The sequence below is a fragment of the Festucalex cinctus genome, chromosome 13, assembly GCF_051991245.1.
Source record: "Festucalex cinctus isolate MCC-2025b chromosome 13, RoL_Fcin_1.0, whole genome shotgun sequence".
NCBI lineage: Eukaryota > Metazoa > Chordata > Actinopteri > Syngnathiformes > Syngnathidae > Festucalex > Festucalex cinctus.
In genome coordinates, this window is record NC_135423.1 from 19,481,288 (window position 1) to 19,501,413 (window position 20,126).

Here is a 20,126-nt window from a genome sequence, read left to right on the forward strand (position 1 = left end):
AGCCAATAAAATGAGTCGCTGGGTGTGACGTTATGTGGAGATCTTGCAAGGTAAGCGAGGCAACTAGAGCGAGAGAGAGGCACTTCCTGGTTTCGTCACAGTTTCATGTCGCCTACACTCTATACGCCGATCTTAATACGTCGGCTGCGAACGTATCAGCGGGAGTAATACAAGATGTATTCTTATACTATTTACTGTGTGAACAAATACTGCGAGAATTTAGCCTGCTGGCAAGTTTTGCAATCAGCGCTTAACACAGCAAACCACACTCTTCAGGTCAGCTAAAACGGCAATGTCATGAAGCACGGCACCTGTCAGCCAATCACAGGCATCAGGCATCGTCACGTGCATTTGTTGTAGCGGCTTATAGCCTACTGCGTAAGTGGCTAGAAAATAATAACAATAATAATAATGTGTAGTGTTGTCCTGTCGGTTAGGAAGAGAGAATGGATAAACCTGTAAGAAAGAAAAGAAAGAAAAGTCGCCATGGAAAAAAGTAAATTTGGTGAGTCACGGTCCTCTTTTGCATTTCTTTTTTTTTTTGCACCTGTTTTTTTTAGGTAAAGAGGCAAATTGTGCTTTCTTTGAGGTTTTGTATGAGGTTACATAATGATGGACTGCAGTATGGATTAAAGGGGATGTACAAACTTTGTGTATTTCGAATCTAATCAGAATATACACTGATTTCACACATCACGCTCACACCACCATGACACCGTGCCGTGCACCTGTCCCTTATTTCGGGATGAGAAAGTTGGCAACCCTAGTGTGAGTGTCTACAATCTACAAATGTAGATTGCAGAAAGATCAAAATCCAATTACTACTAATTTAAATTAGTTTAAAACAAGGGTAGCCAATGTAATGACCACAAGGACCTGGTTACGAGCAAGGAGGAAAAGCTGAAAACAACTAAGTAGCTCGAAATAAGCCACAAAGTTAAAGCCTAATGTACACTTGCTCATTCATGAGCACAGATACGGGCATGCAACGGGTGATTTGATACTTAATACAAACGTTCTAACCATCACCTTGCTCAATAGAAATAAATGACACAAGTCAGGACATTTTGTAATAATACAGTGATGGCATATCTAAACTGTGCTGAAGTGAGGATGAGTGCAGTGCAATATGCATGTGGGCCAACTGGGGACAAGGAGGAGTGGCGATAACGCCAACACACGTCTGCACCATTCCATTAGACTGCAGTATCAAACTCGACACTTGATTAGGGTCTACTTAGGCGCAACATCTAAAATGGTCTGACCATGGAGGAGTTCATACAGACAGTACATAGTCAGTTTGCCTTTGGAAGGTTACACATATATTTGCTGAAAGTCAATGGGACACCATTTGTACAAATCGATTTTGTGATTCACTTGGATGATGCCGTCACGTTGCATTGTTGGCTTTTTTGGAAGTGACGATAAGATGGAGTGGGGCTGTTTAGGACGGTTTCCCAAAGATGTGTTTTACCTGAAAAATAACATTTCAACAGAAAACAATTTTATATGGAACTGTTGGCAGAATAAAATGTCTGGTCGCTGTAGGTCACACTTGATCTCCTCATAACTCCTAACTTTCCTTCTCCACATTCTTATATGAATAGCAGCGATTGGGATTAGGTTAGCATCAAGACATTAGCTTTCGGCTAACGACTGCGGACTCATCTGCTTGTACCTCTAGCTTCCTGCTCATGAATGGGCAGTGACATATTACGTCAACTGAGCCACTGGGCCTAACGCTTGCCTGATATGAATAAGAGCGATCAGGGTTAGCATCAATATGCTAGCCGAAAGGACTTGTCCGCTACTGCTGCTCGCTTCACTAGCTTAGCTGAGCAGTGACATCACTGGGGCACCACGCGTAACGCGACAGCGTTCTGCGATATCAATAATAAAATACAGACAATCCATAACACTTGGAAGTTCTGAGGATGTAAAACGTTATTCTCCTCACTTGTGTCACTACATTTCAATTTAAGATAACCGTCACATAACACAATCAGACTGTCATGTGTTTCAAATGGATCAAACTACGAGGCATGTTTAGTGTGAGGTTTGTCCTTGGCTTTTTTTTTTTTTTTTGGTGTATTTATTGTTAACATGCTGATAAACGTACATTTGACATAAAATGGTCTAATTATTCAGGAAGATTATGTGATGTCAAACAAGTACTGTAGCCCTCATGACCCAATATGCTTCACTGCACTCAGTGCCACAAGGTTGGTGAAAAAAAAAGAAAAAGTGTGCGTGTCTGCATGTTTCCATTTACAGTTTATTACGTAAGTTTACTGTTAAAACACAATGCTGCACTAATGAGGAATATTTTTTTTTATCTTTATCTGTAAAGCCGCCCTATGTATTATCAATCAAATACCAAGAGAGCTTCATATTGATTGAGAATGCCATTTTACCTCAAATTTGCAAATCTAGGACACTAAGAATGCAGGGAGTACATGCAGGAAAAAGACGAAAGCAAAGAAAATTGGCTGTGACTGTTGGAACCCATAAATAAGTCTGTTAAAAAAAAAAAAATGTCAGACGTGCTCTCATCTTCTATGATTGTTTTCACAAGCTGCCAATACCTGCAGTACTGGTTTCAAGTGGTTCATAGGTTTATATTTGAGCTGGCAAAAGCTGCATTTTTCCATGCATACCACAAGTGCACAGTAAATATGGGAGTCAATCATAAACAAAACAGGAGTCACAGTAAAAGCAAAAGGAAGAAAGAAAGAAGAAGAGCAGCAGCTGTGAGTGGGAGGATTAGAGAGAGAGTGAGATGAAGAGCAGGAAAGAAGCTTTGATGGTCAAATGAGACTGAAATGTTTGGTAATTTTCTTGTACATTGACCAAGTCTGTTCATACATTATTGTATGGAAACATAAGCTTTATTTGTGGGCATGTGATGAAAGGAAACTGGCAGCTGGTCACTATGTATGTGATTTTACACCAAATGGGATTTATGTGTAAATATGCCAGGACAATAAGAACCAGTCTGTGTTTTCCTGAGCCGCCGTTGTCTTGGACACGCATACGCTACACACATGCAGCATGTAAAATTCTGTGCACCACTCAGTATTATCGCAGGCTCAATTATTTGAGCATTTGGCCCAAATTCTACCAAGCAGTGACGTCCCATTCAGTTTTGTAAGATGTGCAGTTTTTCCATTGTAAATTGTCTCAAGGTTTTCCACCCATACCAGCTTACTTTTCAGCTCTCCTTCCGTTAGGGTAACGAGTAGTTGGAATGGTTCACCGCTAATGCCTGATGATTCTTTTAAAAATAATTGCCTGTATTACAATTATATGACAGTTTGTGATATTAACTCTTTTCCTGCCAAGAACGGTAATTCACGTTAACGGAAATCCCAACAAGGTCTGCCAATAACGTTAATTGTCGTCAACTGTTTTTGTGGTGTTGTTTTTTTCCCCAATGGGGCACCGCAATGTCTTTTGCAGCTCTGGTTTCATGAATGAGTTGAAAACTTTTTTTTTTTTTTATCAACCACCATGGCCAGCAGATGGCAGCATTGTATCTCTTTTCAATGGGCTCCCACGAATCAAATTACATGAAAACATGGCGGATCTTAGGAAATACGTTCTCACAGAGCGTCACTAAACCAAAAATATTGGCGTCAAAGTCACTGTTGTGTAGAAAACAAACATATCATTTCACAAATTATTTTTTTTTTTTTGTCATAACCCCCCATTATAACTTGCTACCTTTTCAAATGGTGATTACTAAAGAACGGAATAAGGTAGATTATACTTTTTTTTTTTTTTTTTTAATGAGAGATTAGAATCCAATCCTTTATATAGAATCAACCATATTGATGTAGTCATAGCACACAATATTCGGTTTGCCTTGAAAGATGAGTGAATATGCTTGAAATCATCTGGCACTCTTGGTGGTTGTCTTTTTGGATAACGTCTGGCAGTAAAATAGTTAAGAAAAAAAAACAAAACAAAAAAACAACAACATCATGAGGTTTACAGTAATAACGTTGAAATATTCCAAGAAAAAGAACATCTGAGACTAAAGACAGAACTGCCATGATTTGTGGTTTTGATTGGTTTTAGTTTTGTCATGTTTTTCCTGTTCTCGTCAGCCCCATCCCTTGTGTCTACCAATCAGCTTCCTCAGCCACTCGTGTCTTGCACAGGGATTCCTCATTGTTTCGTCAGTCTGCTTGTATTTATGCTGCATTCGAGAATGTTGTGAAGTCGGACTTTTTCAACTTGTGACCAGGAAAAGTGTACTTGAATGCCCCATTTGAAGTGGAAAGTCTGAGTTGTGAAGTCAACAACGCGGTGAAAAAAAAAAAAGCACCCCGACTTCATTGACTGGCTTCAATGTGATGTCACGCGACAATGGTATTTTTCGATTCCAAGCACCTTTGTTGTTTGCCTTTGTGCTCTTTTGAGATTAACGTCCTGTTTGGAGTGCAGTTCTCCTCCCTTGCCGCCCTGCTTTTGGGTCCTCAATCGCACACACCCTTGACAAAAACGCTACAAGAAAGAAAATACAATAACCGTAAGTCATATTGGATGAAAAACATTTGTCACTTATAGGGTTGGGCGATATGGCTGAAGAATGGGTCACCATATAAGTATTTAATATCAGTCGATATTGATAATAATTGCATATTTTTCTTAATTATTCAAAAGATGGACCAGGAGGAAAAAAATGTTGAATAAAGATTATATTATTTTGCAATGTAATATTGAACATTTAGTAAGAGATCAACACAACTATCCATCCATCCATCCATCCATCCATCCATCCATCCATCTTCTTAACTGCTTGCTCCTCACAAGGGTCGTGGGGGTGCTGGAGCCTATCCCAGCCGGCTCCAGGCAGTAGGCGGGGTACACCCTGAACTGGTTGCCAGCCAATCGCAGCACACACAAAACAACTATGAAAAAGTCAAATAAACTGGTCAAAATACAGTGGAGATTAAACACCTTGTTTGCAAAATGTGTGAAGCATTTTATATATTCTAATTTGTGATTAACCTTCATCATAAAGACCTGACATTTGACATGTGCTTGTGGACTATTTCCAGTACATCCACTGCAACTGCCCGCACAATGGCATGGTCGCTTCTTAAGTCAGAGACGGCCCGACACAAATGTTCTTGTTCTTGTCTGGTGTCAAACTGATAGAATCAGAGCATCTCCCTTGACACCTCTTATCAACTGCCTCGGGCCCCTCATTGTTTGATGAGGTCAAATATACCCCCTCTGTTCCTCCACAAAGTCAAACATGAATTATTCACCGCCGTTCTCTTCAACTGAGGTGATGAGGTTATGACAGGCAGAAAGAAGAAGGTGTTCATATTCAAGCACAACTATGTAAACATGTCTCTAAATATAGCTGCGTTAAATTTATTGTGGTTTGCTGCAAAATGGCAGATCTTTCATCACAGGTGAGATCATTTGAGAAAGGTGCTAACATTTTACAGCACTAAAATTTGTAGTGGGGACAAAAGTGATACTTGACCTTTATTTTTAGGTGTTTGTTTTATTTCTTAGAGAACATCTAATCTGACACTGTGCATGCGCTGGCATTGATTTGCTACAGCAAGATTGCCCCTTTCACCTTACAGCATAACTCTGTTTTTTTGCACTAGTAGTCACCATCTGTTGTTTCCCTCTAAAAGCTCTTTTTTGTGCTCTTACAATTACTGTGTGCGCCAGCAGAGGCTCCTGCTGCTTGTACATACATTATGCATTAATATAACAGCTCCAGGAGAGATGCTAGCATGCAAAACTCGTAAAGCTTTCAAATTAAATCAAACTCAAGTGCTGGAAAAATGTGTTACAATATGACCTTTTCGCTTCAGTTTTTTTTTTTTTCTCTTAGATGTGCACACATGGACAAAATTGTTGGTATGATACCTCTCTGTTAATGAAAGAATACCCCAAAGTATTCACAGAAATAACAAATCTGACAAAAGCAAGAATAAAAATGTCTAAATGGAGAAGTGAAAGAAAGTTACAGCGTTAATGTAAAATCTCCACGCACCTTGATGTTCCTGTGACTACATTTTTACACATTATTCTGAAATGTAAGATCCACTCTTATGCAGTCAGCCTCCCAGGATGTGGCTGCAGGAGGAAAGTTGGCAACAAATTGAAGGGACAGATAATACGAATGGTAACAAAAGAGCCCAGAACAATCTCCAACGAAATTAAAGGTGAAGTCCAAGGTCAAGGGACATCAGTGTCAGATTGCACCATCTGTGGATGAATGAGCCAAAGTGGACTTTGAGAGATGACCAAGGAGGACAACACTGTTGAAAATAAATCATGAAAAAAGTTGCCAAAGTGCATGTTGCTAAGCCACAAAGCGTCTGGGAGACTGTCTTATGGGGCTGACAAAACTGGAAGTTTTTTGCAAGGAATATCAGCTCAATATTCAGAGACAAAAATGAAGCAAACCAAGAAAAGAACACTGTGAAACATGGAGGAGGCTCTGTTGTAATCAAGAGAGAAATGTGCTGCACAGTATCAGAAAGATTGCTGATGAGGTCTTGTAAAAAGAAAATGATGCAAAACAGCTAAAAACACCCAAAAATGTCAACAACAACAAAACACTGGATGATTCTGAAGTGGTTTTGTATGTTTTGTTTTTGGTTTTGGTCTCTTTCTGTTGAACCACAATTCTGTGATCACTGTGGGTTTGTTTCATAAACAGAGGCAGAGCAACAATTTTGACCATAAATGTAAGTCAAGGATGGTAAAATGAATGAATGGTTAACACATTCTGATTTCAAATCGATTTTCTTCTGAGTTCAAATCAGGGCTCGGCCCTTCCTGTGTCGAATTTGCATCTTCTTCTCAAGCTTGTTTGGGTTTTCTCTGTGTCATGCACATTTCTCCTACATTTCAAAACATGTTAGGTTCATCGAAGACTGTCGTGTAAACGTCATCCAGAATTCCCAAAAACTCAGTCACTGCTGTCGACTTAGCTTGCTATAATTAGTAACTTTTCCTACCCTTCCAGCCACTACTTTACAACAAAGCAACTACTGATTTTAGTTTCCGACTAAGAAATAGACACTGTGAGCGCAACCATTTTATAATGTTTTTCAAGTTACAATAACGTATCCCAGTGGAAAGCAATCACGGAGAAAATTGCGCTGAACATCGCCAAAGAAATGGTGTCAATTTATACATCGCCAACTGGTGATAGCATGTTGAAAACTTGAGACTCAATGCAAATGTGTTGTTGAGTTCAACCTGCCTCACCTGTACATCTGTAAATGAGAAAAGACCGGCAGCGGACACATGCACCAACGTGCCGTGCAGTTTGACAGCTCTTTGCTTCTGGGATTTATGTGGAAGAATTGTTTATTTTAAGGCCATAGGGTTGAACTAATATGAAAACATTTTGGGAATGCATTTAAGCATTCCAGCTGTGAAGCCGGATATGACGCATTGTGAAAAGTTTAAAGCAAACTTTCTCCAACTCTTGTGTCAAGGTGTAATTATTTGAAAGTATATATTTATTTTGGGACATCTTGAGGAAGGAGGTGGTGGCAGCAGGTGGTACAGGTGGTGGTTGAAGTAAACGAGACGCAGCAGGATTCCACCTGTGCGTGTTTTGCATAGGAAAGACTCCATGACTCACCTCTCTGCAAGTTTGAGTAGAATGGCAGCACTTAGATGTTCAACACATATAGGAATGTCGTGACTGCGACACAAAAATGACACTCCCCCCACCCCCAGCTGATTCATGTTGCGCATACAAACTCAACTGGGAGCCCCCCCTCGCATCCGATTCCTCCTCCACTGCAACTGGAGCTCTGCTTCATCCATTTAGCCACGCAAGTACTTGACTCTGCCAACTTAGATCAGTGGCTGTGTGCTGGAGAACGAAACTGCAGCCTTGTGAACAGTCCCAGGCTCCCCATGCTGACATGAGGACTCCATCATAGACCATTAAAGCTGGAGCTAGAAATGGAGGTGGGTGAGATAGGAAATAAAAGATGAAGCAAATGTGACAGAACAGGAGAGAAGGAAATGAAGAAATGGACCACTGCCTCACAGCCCCTTTGTCAGCCATGACAGATAGAACATCTTTTGTAACTCGAGTCACCTTGCGAAAAAAAATATAATCCTGAATTTGTGTCACAACGAAATGGCAGTGGCGTAAGGAGTTGCAATAACTTAGCATCCCGCAATCAGATAGCTGCATGACGATATTGGTGCCAGCATCTGCTGTGGCTTGTAAAATAAATTTCACTTTTCAGACAGCACCAATTGTTTTCAACACAATATTACATTTTCAGGTGATTAAGTTGACATCCCGGTCTTGGCCAGTGCCATTTAGCAGACCAGTTTTGTTGTTTTTATTAGTGTTGTAGTTATAGTAAGAACTGCTGTATCAACACAGGCTGTGATATTGTACCAGAATATCACTCAGTAGTTAAACTGCATATGTTTACTTTAATTTGTCTTTGTCCTTCTTTCAGCCAGATAATTGCAGCATAACAACAAAATCAACTAAAATCCAATTGCAATTGAAGCACAAGTTCTCATGAACATCGAACGTCACTAACATTTGATTGGTGAACAATGCCTGAGCAAAAAGTCTCGCAGTACCCCATTAAAAAAAATAAAATAAAAAAATAAAATTAAAAAAAAAAGTGCATTCAAAAAATAGATACAAATAAAAGTAGCGAACAGAATTCAACTGTTTCCTGTCAAGTAAAAGTAAAACGTATGTTCTATCAAAATTACTCTGCCAAATACCCAAAAGTTACTTACGGACTTAACAAGTAAATGTAAAGGAATAAATTTAGTGTGCTACGACCTACCTCTGGCATAGAGACTGTCAGTCCAGACATTGTTAATTTGCCGGTAGCTTGCGTTGATAAACAGTCAAGTTTGTTCAGAAGATCCTGGAAAGCACTAGGTCTCAAATATTTCTGTGCCATAAGATCCAAATGTTCTCAATAGACTTCAGCCTCCTGGGGAAAGTTCAAAGTGACACTTGGGATCTACTGCAAGGAAAAATGCAGAAATGTTTATGAACAAAGGGTGTAAAAAAAATAAAAAATAAAATAAAAAAAGTAAACATTTCTTACCTTGTGTCCCTGTGTCCTTTCCAGATGTGTTTTGTGAATCTGGACCACCAGAAAACAGATTGTCGAGATGAGAAAAGCATTAAGGTAAGCAAAAACATGTGCTGTATCCCCCCCCCACCCCCGCCCCCTTTTTTTTTTTTTTTTATCTACATTTAACCCCATACGTTATATCCACATAACACTGGCATGGTTCATTATCATGGTCAATCTTTTTGTATAATGGGTAGATAGCTGCTCCTGGTGGGCGTAGCAAGCAATTGGTGTTCATGTCCTATCATCTTGGGCATTACTATTTAAAAACCAATGCACTGTTGAATGCTCTTCTGCACAGAAACTGGCACTGGTGTCTCCAGATCTGCCAAAGCTTGTTGAATTACTAATTGCTCACCAGCCTAAAGAAAACGAGATCCTCTTCCTCAATGGCCTTGAGGGATCCGACACTTGCCAAACACGCCCAACAATCCCTTCTCAGGTGACTTTCAAGTGTTTGAGAACAAAACTGAATCTTGAAACATTCATGCAGTGATGTTTTTCTACATTAGTACATCTACCACTGCGATATTACCATATCTTGTATTTCTTTTATTCCGGTCCTCAACAGGAGCAGAGAAGTACGGGTGTGTGCCTGCTTCAGCGTTCAGCGCAGAGGCGCTTCATCCAACCAAGCAACATTATCTTTGAGATCAACAGATTCCTTGCAGGTTTCCAGTGGGGAAAAGAAAGACAGCTTCATCAAGGGCAAATAAGACAACGTGTTGATGATGACACCAATCGCTCAGTTTCATCCATCGAGGAAGACTTCACAACGGCTTCAGAGCACATGGGAGATGATAGTGAGGATGACGGTTTTAGAAATGGTAAGTTTTGGCCGAATTTGGTTTTACAAACATGCACTTTGTTGTCATTGTTTTTAGACCATTCGTTCACAGTGCAGATGCATCGCATACATATCCAATTTATATCCACATTCGAAAGAGGCCCAGGTCGGATTTGGGGAAAAAAAAATCTGAATTATACTGTTCACACTGCTTGAAAAATAATCAGATACGTGTTTCACATGGATTGTGCAGTAAGAACATGGCCTTACGATACGGTAGAAATATTTAGATTTACTGCGGGATTTTTTTTTGTATCATTGGAAATATTCCAACATCCAGAGGTGGGCATTCCATCAGTACCGATGGACTGTCTGTCAGTCCATCCATTTAGGTTATTTTGGACCCAACTGTTTTTAGAGTGTTTATTGTTGAAGTCATACCTCACTTACGTAATCTTGGACATACAGTAGCTACTGGTATTTGCCTTTTCTATCTCTCTCTCTCTCTTTCTTTCTACAGAGGCAGAAGTTGGTGAACAGGCAGAGAGCTTGGTAGAGGTGGCACAGAAACACAATGCTAGTATCACAGGTCAGAGGGGACAGCTGGCTCATCATCAGAGCAGGGAGGATGCAGAGGTGAAAAGGGAAGCAAATCAGCGGGTCAGCCGGCACACAAAGGAATCAGCTGGTCACTACGCCAACAATCTGGCAGAGTCAGTACTGCAAGATGCCTTCATACGCCTTTCTCAAGACGAAACCTCCTTTATCCCTGAGGCTGCAGTCAGTGTGTCACACTCACAATATCGCTCCAACATTGCACTCGCACAACGAAAACAGCCTTCTCAACAACACACCTGCTCCTTTGAACTCCCCAAAATTGTCATTGTTCAAAGTCCAGACAGTGCAGATGGAACTGCAGAGTGGCCAGAGACTCAGGTGTCAAATGTGTCCGACCAAGATATTACCACCGAAGACATTGAGTTGCCAGAAAAGAAAGCTCACATTCCTCCCTATAATGGAGGACTTCCTTCTAAGCCTGTAGAGGTGGCTTTGGCCTGTGCTGCCAATGTTATTGGCACCATAACTTCCCCGCAGCTAGCAGAACATCTCACTAAGGACTCAGCTTCAGAAGAAAACACAGAAGAGGAGTTCGAGAAACCAGAGGAGAAAGGTGACTATTCCTTCTCCTCAGCCATGTGTAGTATGGCTCAGGTTGCTAGTGCTGTTGCGGCGTTGGAGCTTAAAGAGATGTCAGGGGAGGGTGGCAAAAGTGATACAGATTTAAGTGCAGGTTACACAACATCGCAGGGCTTAATATCAGCTGCCCAAACATCTGCTGCATTCACGCTACATGGTAGTGTAGCAGAAGGCACCAGTGTTGAAGCGTTCCGTGCAAACATTGCTGAAGTCCTTCACAGGGAAGCAGCAGAGGTGCTGACTTATCCACATGGCTACCGTAGTTTAGCTGACCTCTTGGAGTCCACTCATAACAAGATAGTTGATGGCATTACTTGCCCGAAAAAATCCTATACTGAAGAAAGAGAGGTGGGTGAATTAATCGATGAGGTGGCTGACAGTCTTTTTAAGCATGCTTTAGAAAAAGCCAAAAAGAAAAAAGAACAGGAGGGGACTGAGAAAGATGCGCTAAGCCTCCAAGTTCTTCTGCAGGACAGTGTTAATAATTTGCTATTTGAGATTCTTTGCCAGGCGCAGAAAAAGATTAGTCACATTTCAAAAAGTGATAAAGGGACACTTGAGACACAGGACCTGGATATCTATTGCAAGGAGCAGGTTCCCACAAAGGAAAGCAATGATCCATTAAGTCAATTACAGGGTTTAGCAAGTTATAGGCAATCCACTAACACTATCAAACATAGTGCAATGCGTCAAAACACAGATAGGCTTACCATGGTTCGTGAAATTCGCACAAATGTGCTTGAAGAAAGTGATGTCAATGCATGTCTCTATACAGCGTACAGCAAAGAGCAACCACAGCAATCATGCTGTGCACAAGGTCAGTCAAAGTCTGCCGGACATACAAAAGACTGGTCTAGTCACCAGGACACAACTGCTGTCAGAGTCCCCTTGAGTGAAATTCCAGTTCACGGCACAGAAAGGCGGGGCCGATTTGTGACAGGAAATGACAGCAGACAGTCTTCGCTCACGCCACAGTCTTCAACCAACTCTTGCAGTTCACTGTTCTCCTGGAGAATGGACTCAGAGAGTCGGACGCCCATTACTTGCTATGCTGATGATTTGGCGACTACAGTGGTGTCTATGGCCACGGAACTAGCTGCCATATGTCTTGAAAATTCCACCGGGAAGCAGCCCTGGTTCTGTGCACTCAAAGGGACAACTACAGAAGGCCCAGAGGCTTTCTTGATCCCTTCTTGCCGAACGGTACTGAGAAGGAAAGAAGGTCAGAACAACAATGTCTCCTCGAAGAAACATCGTGCACCACGTCTCAGTGAGATCAAAAAGAAAACAGAGGAGCAACCAGAGTTGATGGAGCGTCTGGTGAACCGTGTGGTAGATGAGTCAGTCAACCCTGATGAACCGCAGGACCCATTTGCCCTTTTTGCCTCAGAAGTCACTGCCAGGATCATGAACTGCCCTGAGCTTAATGTAGTGGACACTTCCAAAACAGGCCAGCCACGTAGCAGATTGCAGTGTGAGCGGTGGAGCCGCGGGAAGACCTCTAGTTATGAAAGCATTCCGGAGGAAGATGCAGACCCCTCGGGTACACCGAATACCCTGGGCCCCGGGAGTCGTTTAGGCCATAACCTGAGTCGTGGTAGCTCTATTTCCAAACAATCAAGTTGTGAGAGTATCACAGATGAATTTTCGCGGTTCATGGTAAACCAGATGGAGACTGAGGGCAGAGGCTTTGACCTTCTTCTGGACTACTATGCAGGGAAAAATGCCAGCAGCATTCTGGCTGCAGCTGTGCAACAAGCTGCATCCAAGAAAAATGGTCACCTCAATGTCAGGACTGCGTCCTGCCTGTCCAAGCAGTCTAGCACTGAGAGCATCACAGAGGAGTTCTACAGGTTTATGCTCCGAGACATGGACAAGGAAAACAAAGAGCTTGGCATTGCAAAGACGAAAAATTGGAGCAACAGCTTGTTCCCCCCATCTTCTCGGACTCCCTTTTGCATACGACAGTCATCAGTCCCAGACAGACGCTCCTCAGATTCAAGACTGACCGTCAGCTCACCCATTAAAGCCAATTCCTTTGACGGGTTTGCCCGAAATGTGCATGGGGAGACACTGAATATCTATCCAACCAACTCAGTGGCAGCAACAGGACTGTGTAAGTCGGACTCATGTCTCTATCAAAGAGGCAAGACTGACCAGATCACTGATATGCTGATCCACGATACCTGGTCCAGTTCTATTGAGTCTTTAATGCGGAAGAACAAGATCATTGTTGATCCAGAGGACAGTATTGACTTGGAGGCTGCAGGAGACTCCCAGCCTCACGTACAGCAGTTTGCCAAACGCTTGGCAGCTGACATTGTAGATATTGGCAAATCAGCTGCTGGAGAACAGCAAGAAGTTACTGGGGGCACAAGTGGGCCACACTCAGAAATGCACACGCCTGTTGGTGAAAGAAGGAGGGGATTCAAACAATCCCACTTAAACTGTAGTCGGGGTAGGTCAAGTCAAGAGCAAATTGGGTTTATATCAGGGTCAGGTGACAGCGGTACACCCCGCTTAAGAGCCCCCAGAGATGTGCCAGTGATCCACATTGAAGGGGATACCCATGAAAGGAGAACTGGACCTCCAGAGCAACCACCGGAGATGCAAGGTACCAAGCGTACTGAGAGGATTACAGCCAACAACAGGTACTAAGATGAAATCTTTAGTGTTTAAAAAAAAAATGAATAAGAATAAGAATAAGAACATGAATGTATGGTATTGAGAGACTGGTTAGTTTTTTTGTTGTTTTTTGTTGTTGTTTTTTTTATATTTGATCCAATGGCAAGCTCAGTGAGGAGATAATGTAAAGTAAAATGCAGCAGTCTTTACTGCTTGATGAACATTTGGATGAGGTTTTGTAGAATTTTGTAATAAGTTGGGCTGTGCCCGAATCGTGGTGTTCCAAAAGTGGACATAGAAAAGCTAACATCAAATCATAATTTTCGGACTTGGGTCAAGCCAAATCATATATGTAATATCGTTGCATATGTTGTCACTTGAATGGGGAGCTCAAAATGTATGACGTAGGTACGCGGTGAGTGCGCATGCGGCACATGCAGCGTGTGGAGGCAGGCGGCCTCCTTTTGAGCGATACACCCAGAAGTATATGTACATCTATGGAAATAGTTTGGCAGCTAATTAGCATTAAATGAAGTGTTAAGCATAGTCAATGAAGCCCATCTTGGCAGGGTATCAACGCCGCTGTCATTAGTTTGCTGCCGGCCTCTTTCTCCATCATGCAACAACGTTAGCCAACGTCAGCCCATAAGAGACCGTCTTGCTAGCTAGCTAGCTTGGCTATACGATGCAGTTTTTCCACGGCAAGGAACTGTTATTATTTCCAACACAAATAGGTGCAATAACCGACCCAGATTCTACCTTTGGCTACTATATGGTACGGGATCCTTGTTAAAGTAATCAATTTTAAACTAAAAGGAACAATTTTAACAAAGTGTGATTTGTAATTTGCATTGACCGGATTCCATTCCGATGTCATTTGTAACTGTCAACCCGAATAGCGAATCAGAATTTTGGGTGTGTGTCGAGCTCAAGTAATAAGAAAGTAACTCCTTTCATCGTTTGAGAGACAAGGACAGCTACAGTTAGAAAAATAAATAGATAAATCCAGTGTTTCGAAATGGCTCCCCGAAGAGCTAATGGGGCATACAGATGTTTTAACAGCATTTTAATGTTTTGCGCTTAATGAAGGTTGTCATTGTACTTTGTGTATCTCAGTCTCAAATGAACCTGAAAAGAGGTGCTAATGAATGTATTAGAGACAAAGAAAAAAAATACAATACTATACTGTGCAAAAGTGTCAGGCCAACAAAAGTTTTGTTCTTAAGTGACCTTTTTTCATAGTGCACATTTTGATACTTTGCTGCCCCCACTGGTGTACAGTACACATATGAGCCTGACAATGGCAGTAATGTGACAGGTTTGGCTGATTGATGATTGTAAAAATAAGTTGATAGTTAGCATACTAAGCTATAGCTAGGGCTAAACTCCACGAAAGAAAATTGAGTTTGACCCCATGGCTGAAAATAACCGCAACAGCAATTCGTAATTCCGTCTTGGAAAACTTTAAGGTAAATAGGAAAAATGTGGACGGTGAATGAGTGGTTAGCACGTCCGCCTCCCAGTTCTGAGGACTCGGGTTCGAGTCCAGGCTCCGGCCTTCCTGGGTGGCGTTTGCATGTTCTCCCCGTGCCTGCATGGGTTTTCTCCGGGAACTCTTCCAAAGACATGCTTGGCAGGTTAATTGGGCGTTCCGAATTGTCCCTAGGTGTGCTTGTGCGCGTGGATGGTCGTTCGTCTCTGTGTGCCCTGCGATTGGCTGGCAACCAGTCCAGGGTGTACCCCGCCTACTGACCAAAGCCAGCTGAGATAGGCTCCAGCACCCCCGCGACCCTTGTAAGGAATAAGCGGCCAAGAAAATGGATGGATGGAGACAAATGTAGAATACAATGACCAATTTCCACAAAATATTGTTGAGCAGTAGTGCATGGGCCAAGCCCATGAATTGTATCTGAATTGTAAGGAGGATGCAGGAATTTGGTTTCACGGTCATGTTGGATGGACCAGGAAGTAACAAACATTATTAGTGTTTGTTTTTTTTACTATTATCAGCTCAGTCTGGCAAACTTTACCTCTGAATCGCCAGTTTGGCCATTTCTAACACATCTAACAGTGGTATTTGCACTGTGTGGGTCATTGACATATGTTTGTCCGATGATGCCCATTTTGTGATTTTCATGTAGTGCGAAAAAGAAATAAGCAATTTAGGACTTTTATTGTAAAACGCATTTCAAGACAGGAGTTTGTGTTATCCATAAGATAGTCAAGAACCCATGGGAGCAGCTATCAGCTTTAAAAGTCAGCCTTTTAGCAACTGGCATTTAGTAATCGTATTTGAACATCATATGATATGACCTGATTTTTTGCCCCGAACAAAGATATATTTGCATTATAATTTGACGTGTGGCTATCTAGCTCGTTTTATTTAGATGGCTTATTTACTGTTAGCCTTAAATTTTGATTTAAGTTGAAAATACCATGTGGTGCGACCATTGTAGAAAGTTTTCCATAGATGTATGTCCTAAATTATAGACAACAGAAAAATTGTAGATAATATTAAATAATAATAAAGAATAAATATTGTATTTGTTTTTAAAATGTAACTGTGCTGTCTGGTGAAATCCGTATCCATTAATAACCTCTATATAGAGGGCATTTATGATATTTTGACATTTTAATGGAATGCTATTCAAATTAATACTGTATGTGCTGAATAGTGAATAAGGGTAAAACATTCTCCTGTTTTACAAGCGTCTGAGTCAGTCTCTGTCCCTAAAGTAAGAGTGGTAAACAGTCACTCAAAGACAATTGATTTTTCTAATGTATTGTCAAGGTTGACAGCCCTCAATCATTTGATCATGACTTAATTTGATCAGCGTGCTAGAAAGTGGTGAAAATACAGGCATACCCTTGGAGGACTGGATTTTGTTGGTGCATTAAATATGCTGACGAATTAGCTACCTTTTTGTGTTCTGCACTGAAACTACATCAGGACACCAAGGTACTTTAATCCATGACGAATTTTGCTCTCCCAGCAGTGAAAGGGACAGGTCAGCTGTGGTTGGGGCCAAAGTAGTGAAGAGGGACAAGCGTTCAATGAGCGCTAGCAGTGAAGAGAGCATGGGAAGCTGGTCGCACATAAACACGGAGGATGACGCCCCCGAAGAGACCAGTAGTTTTATCCAGCTGAGTGAAGGGTCAGTAAGTGCTGTTTGCCGATAAATGCTAATGAGGCTGCTGCTCCCCACTGTCACCTCACTGTCATTGGCCCATTGCTGCTGACTCCTGCGCTCTCTTGTGCCAAATATGAAATCGACTTCCTGCTTTATGCTGCTGCTGCTATCATGCCAGCTTGCTCAGACAGCGAGTTCCACAAAGCCCTTGTACAAGACGTGACCACCTTCAACAGCGCTCAGCTTTCGTCATTGGAGAACATTTGTACGACTTCTCAAGTCTCTTGATTGATGGCCAGTCATTTAATTGTCCATCGTGGGAAATATTTCTTGTGCCGTTCACTCAATTGTGAAGCGCACCGCCATAACCACACGCTGCTCTGTCCAACTTCTCCATCAACATGTTTAATTTAACACTTCATCCTCAAACCATGTGACGCAATGGCATGGTTACCAGCCCGGCTGGTCCATCAACTCCACGCCGACTATATCCAAATCTCATTTTCAGACAGGCTTGCCGTGATGCAAATATCACCAGCTCTCCAACCATGCTGCTGCATGGAACTCTCCAGCCAATGGGCAATATGATTTGACCAAAGCGTATCATCGTCAGCAATTAGGCAGCATATGTGGAACTAAGATAATAATGTCATTTTGTTTCCTCAATGGTTTACAGGAATGGGACCAGCAGTGGCTCAAGCGTAGGCGTGGCCGATCTAGAGACTTTCTCTGATGTGCCATCTCATAGCGCACAAATTAGGTAACTGACATTTTCATGCCTTTTATCATGCTCTCGTGAAAAATGTGGTAAACAGGAAGATGAAGCCATCACTATAATGAATTAATAAGCACTGTAGTGCAATTGGGAAATAGAATTGCATAAACAGAAAAATATTTTGTCAAACTCATTTAGTTCTAGTGCAGTGTCAGTGCACAACATAGACTGCATGCAGATAGTGACTGAATGTCAGTTTACTGAACTGGCGTTTACTTCTTTCAGTCCACTGCAAAGCACTCACTATGTGTGTGTTTTGTGGAAGGTTGCAATATTGCTATTATTTTTCATATGTTCTGCAAGAAGATCAAAGGCAAAATCATGGACTTCAAAAGCAATGTCATTACACTACCCTTACTTAATTTGGCACACTTGAAAGGCCCTTTTTGATATTGCTTAATCACTTTTATTCTTCAGCCAAAAAAAAAAGAAAAGGAAAAAAAGAAGAAAAGAAAATCTATTAAAAAAAAATATATATATATATAGCTGCTGTTGATTATTTATTTTTATTTTTTTTTACTGGAAGAAAGACTACTTTGATGACTTGGCTGGGTTCTTTTGTGTTCACAGTGCAGGGTCAGAGAATTGTGATCAATCAGCAACCAAAGACAGTTACTTTGGTAAGTATAAATTTGGTGCTGCAAATGTCTTATGGATAATGTTGGGAACGCAACTTTGTAAAAGTAATTAGTTATAGTTACTGATTACTTGTTAAAAAAAAAAGTTACTGAGTTAGTAATTAAATTACTTCATAATAAAAGTACCAGACAAAGTAACTATTTTAACTACTTAAAAAAAATGTATATAAAATATTTTTTGGAATTATTATTATTATTTATTTTATTTTTTATACAAGGAATTCAAATTATATTCAGGCTATAAAGGGTGAAAAATCCACAAAAATCACATTGCACCACCTGCATCGCCACTTAGACCTGGTTTTAGTGAGTCTAAAAATCTAGTATAGTTTGCAAAAATGAAGATTATGCTGCACACATGGGTGCCAGTCTATGAAAATAGAGCCCAATGTGTTGATTTCTGGCATTAAACCCTCCAATTCACTCATTGTGCAGTACCTTTAAATCATTTTGTGAATCTGAAACCGAATGTAAATGATTCAAAATCAGTGTCCTGTGAAGATCCGACTACAGAATTGTGGTGACTAATTTATGACTGACATTTCAGAGAGCAGCTCAGCCAGGACAGCAGGAGGTGGTGGCGGTCACGTCAGGGAGCTCCTCGTGGTAAACTGTGACCTGGAAGCGGACTGCATGGACTCGGAGGTGACCGTGGCTCTGCAGTGGATTGCTGCGTCCGAGCTGGGTCTTCCGGCTCTCTACTTCAACAAGTCCAAAGATAAAAGGGTTGTCAAGGTGGGTAGATGATTCGTGTCTGCTAAAACAAATGTTTGTTATTGAACATTTGACTTTGGTGCGTCTGATCTCTCAGTTCCAGAAGGTGGTCCACCTGATGTCCCAGAAGTCATGGCGGATCGCCGACTTGTTCGGCGCTGTGGTTCAGTTCTGTAAACTTCATGAGGAGAGAGAGGACGTGTCTCTGTCCAGCCTGTTTGACTGGCTCTTAGAGATCCTGTGAAGTGGATGACTTTCCACAGTCTGCATGCTCACTTCCTCACACTGACGCTTGTCTATGTCTTCTCACCAAGTGTGTCCGCTTCCAAAGCTGAGAGCACAAAGTGACAAATGCTCTTTCCCCTCACTGCTGTCATTCTATGTCCGTGGAGGTTTGCTTTTCTGTCTGTCACTGCTCTCATACACACTAAAGGAACACAGGTTGGACATTCCTATTGGGAGTGAACAAACCATTAAGAGAGTATAGTTAGCAGGTTTTAACTGCTCCAGAGTATATTATATACATGATAATTAGAGTATATTCACAGATTCGCACAACCAAATAATGTGTTGGTTCATTTGTTTCCAAGTTCCAATAGGTAATAGGATTATCAGGTGCACCTTTCCAGCCGTTCAGTAGGCTCCTTTCTGGTTGCTGTTTACATAAGATCACGTTACGCATTCATTTCAATCTAAGAAAATGCCTATGATATTGTTTGTTTTCATTAGCCAACAAAACGTCCTTGTTGTGACCTTAATCGTTTATGTTGAGATCTAATATGTGTTACTTGAGAACAGATCTTATATTGTTGTCTTGTATATATTGACCGTTTGGACCTGCAGCACTTGGCCTAGTGGACTCTTTAGCATTTATGGTCAGGAAGTATGGTTCGTTGAATTTGTAAGTGAAATTGGTGTATTTCATTATTTTGTGGTACTCTTGTGTTAACAGAAGCACACAAATCAGCTGTAAAGTGTCATTATATAAGTGAATGTATTTATCTTTTGACATCAATAAAATCCTGTGATGTGAAGCAAATTTAACACTTAACATTGCTTTCTGTATTGATCTAATTGGCAATAAGACAAAAATAAAATTGACTCACCAATTGAAGACACAAGACAAAACTTAGC

At 41.3% G+C, this 20,126-nt stretch overlaps 1 protein-coding gene across 2 annotated transcripts in view; it reads left to right on the plus strand.

Moving 5' to 3' along the window:
* sphkap (SPHK1 interactor, AKAP domain containing) overlaps positions 1-20,043 on the plus strand; it is a 105,615-nt gene extending 85,572 nt beyond the window's left edge. The window contains exons 4-12 of one of the 2 annotated variants that reach the window (XM_077540505.1): positions 9,120-9,179; positions 9,427-9,567; positions 9,697-9,952; positions 10,433-13,760; positions 16,728-16,889; positions 17,542-17,625; positions 18,211-18,260; positions 18,826-19,013; positions 19,090-20,043. In XM_077540505.1, the coding sequence (XP_077396631.1) occupies positions 9,120-9,179; positions 9,427-9,567; positions 9,697-9,952; positions 10,433-13,760; positions 16,728-16,889; positions 17,542-17,625; positions 18,211-18,260; positions 18,826-19,013; positions 19,090-19,236 (4,416 nt within the window). In that variant the 3' untranslated portion in view covers positions 19,237-20,043. The remainder of the gene's footprint in view (positions 1-9,119; positions 9,180-9,426; positions 9,568-9,696; positions 9,953-10,432; positions 13,761-16,727; positions 16,890-17,541; positions 17,626-18,210; positions 18,261-18,825; positions 19,014-19,089) is intronic. The other variant, XM_077540506.1, reaches the window with a different exon arrangement.
* The last annotated feature ends 83 nt before the right edge of the window (positions 20,044-20,126 follow it).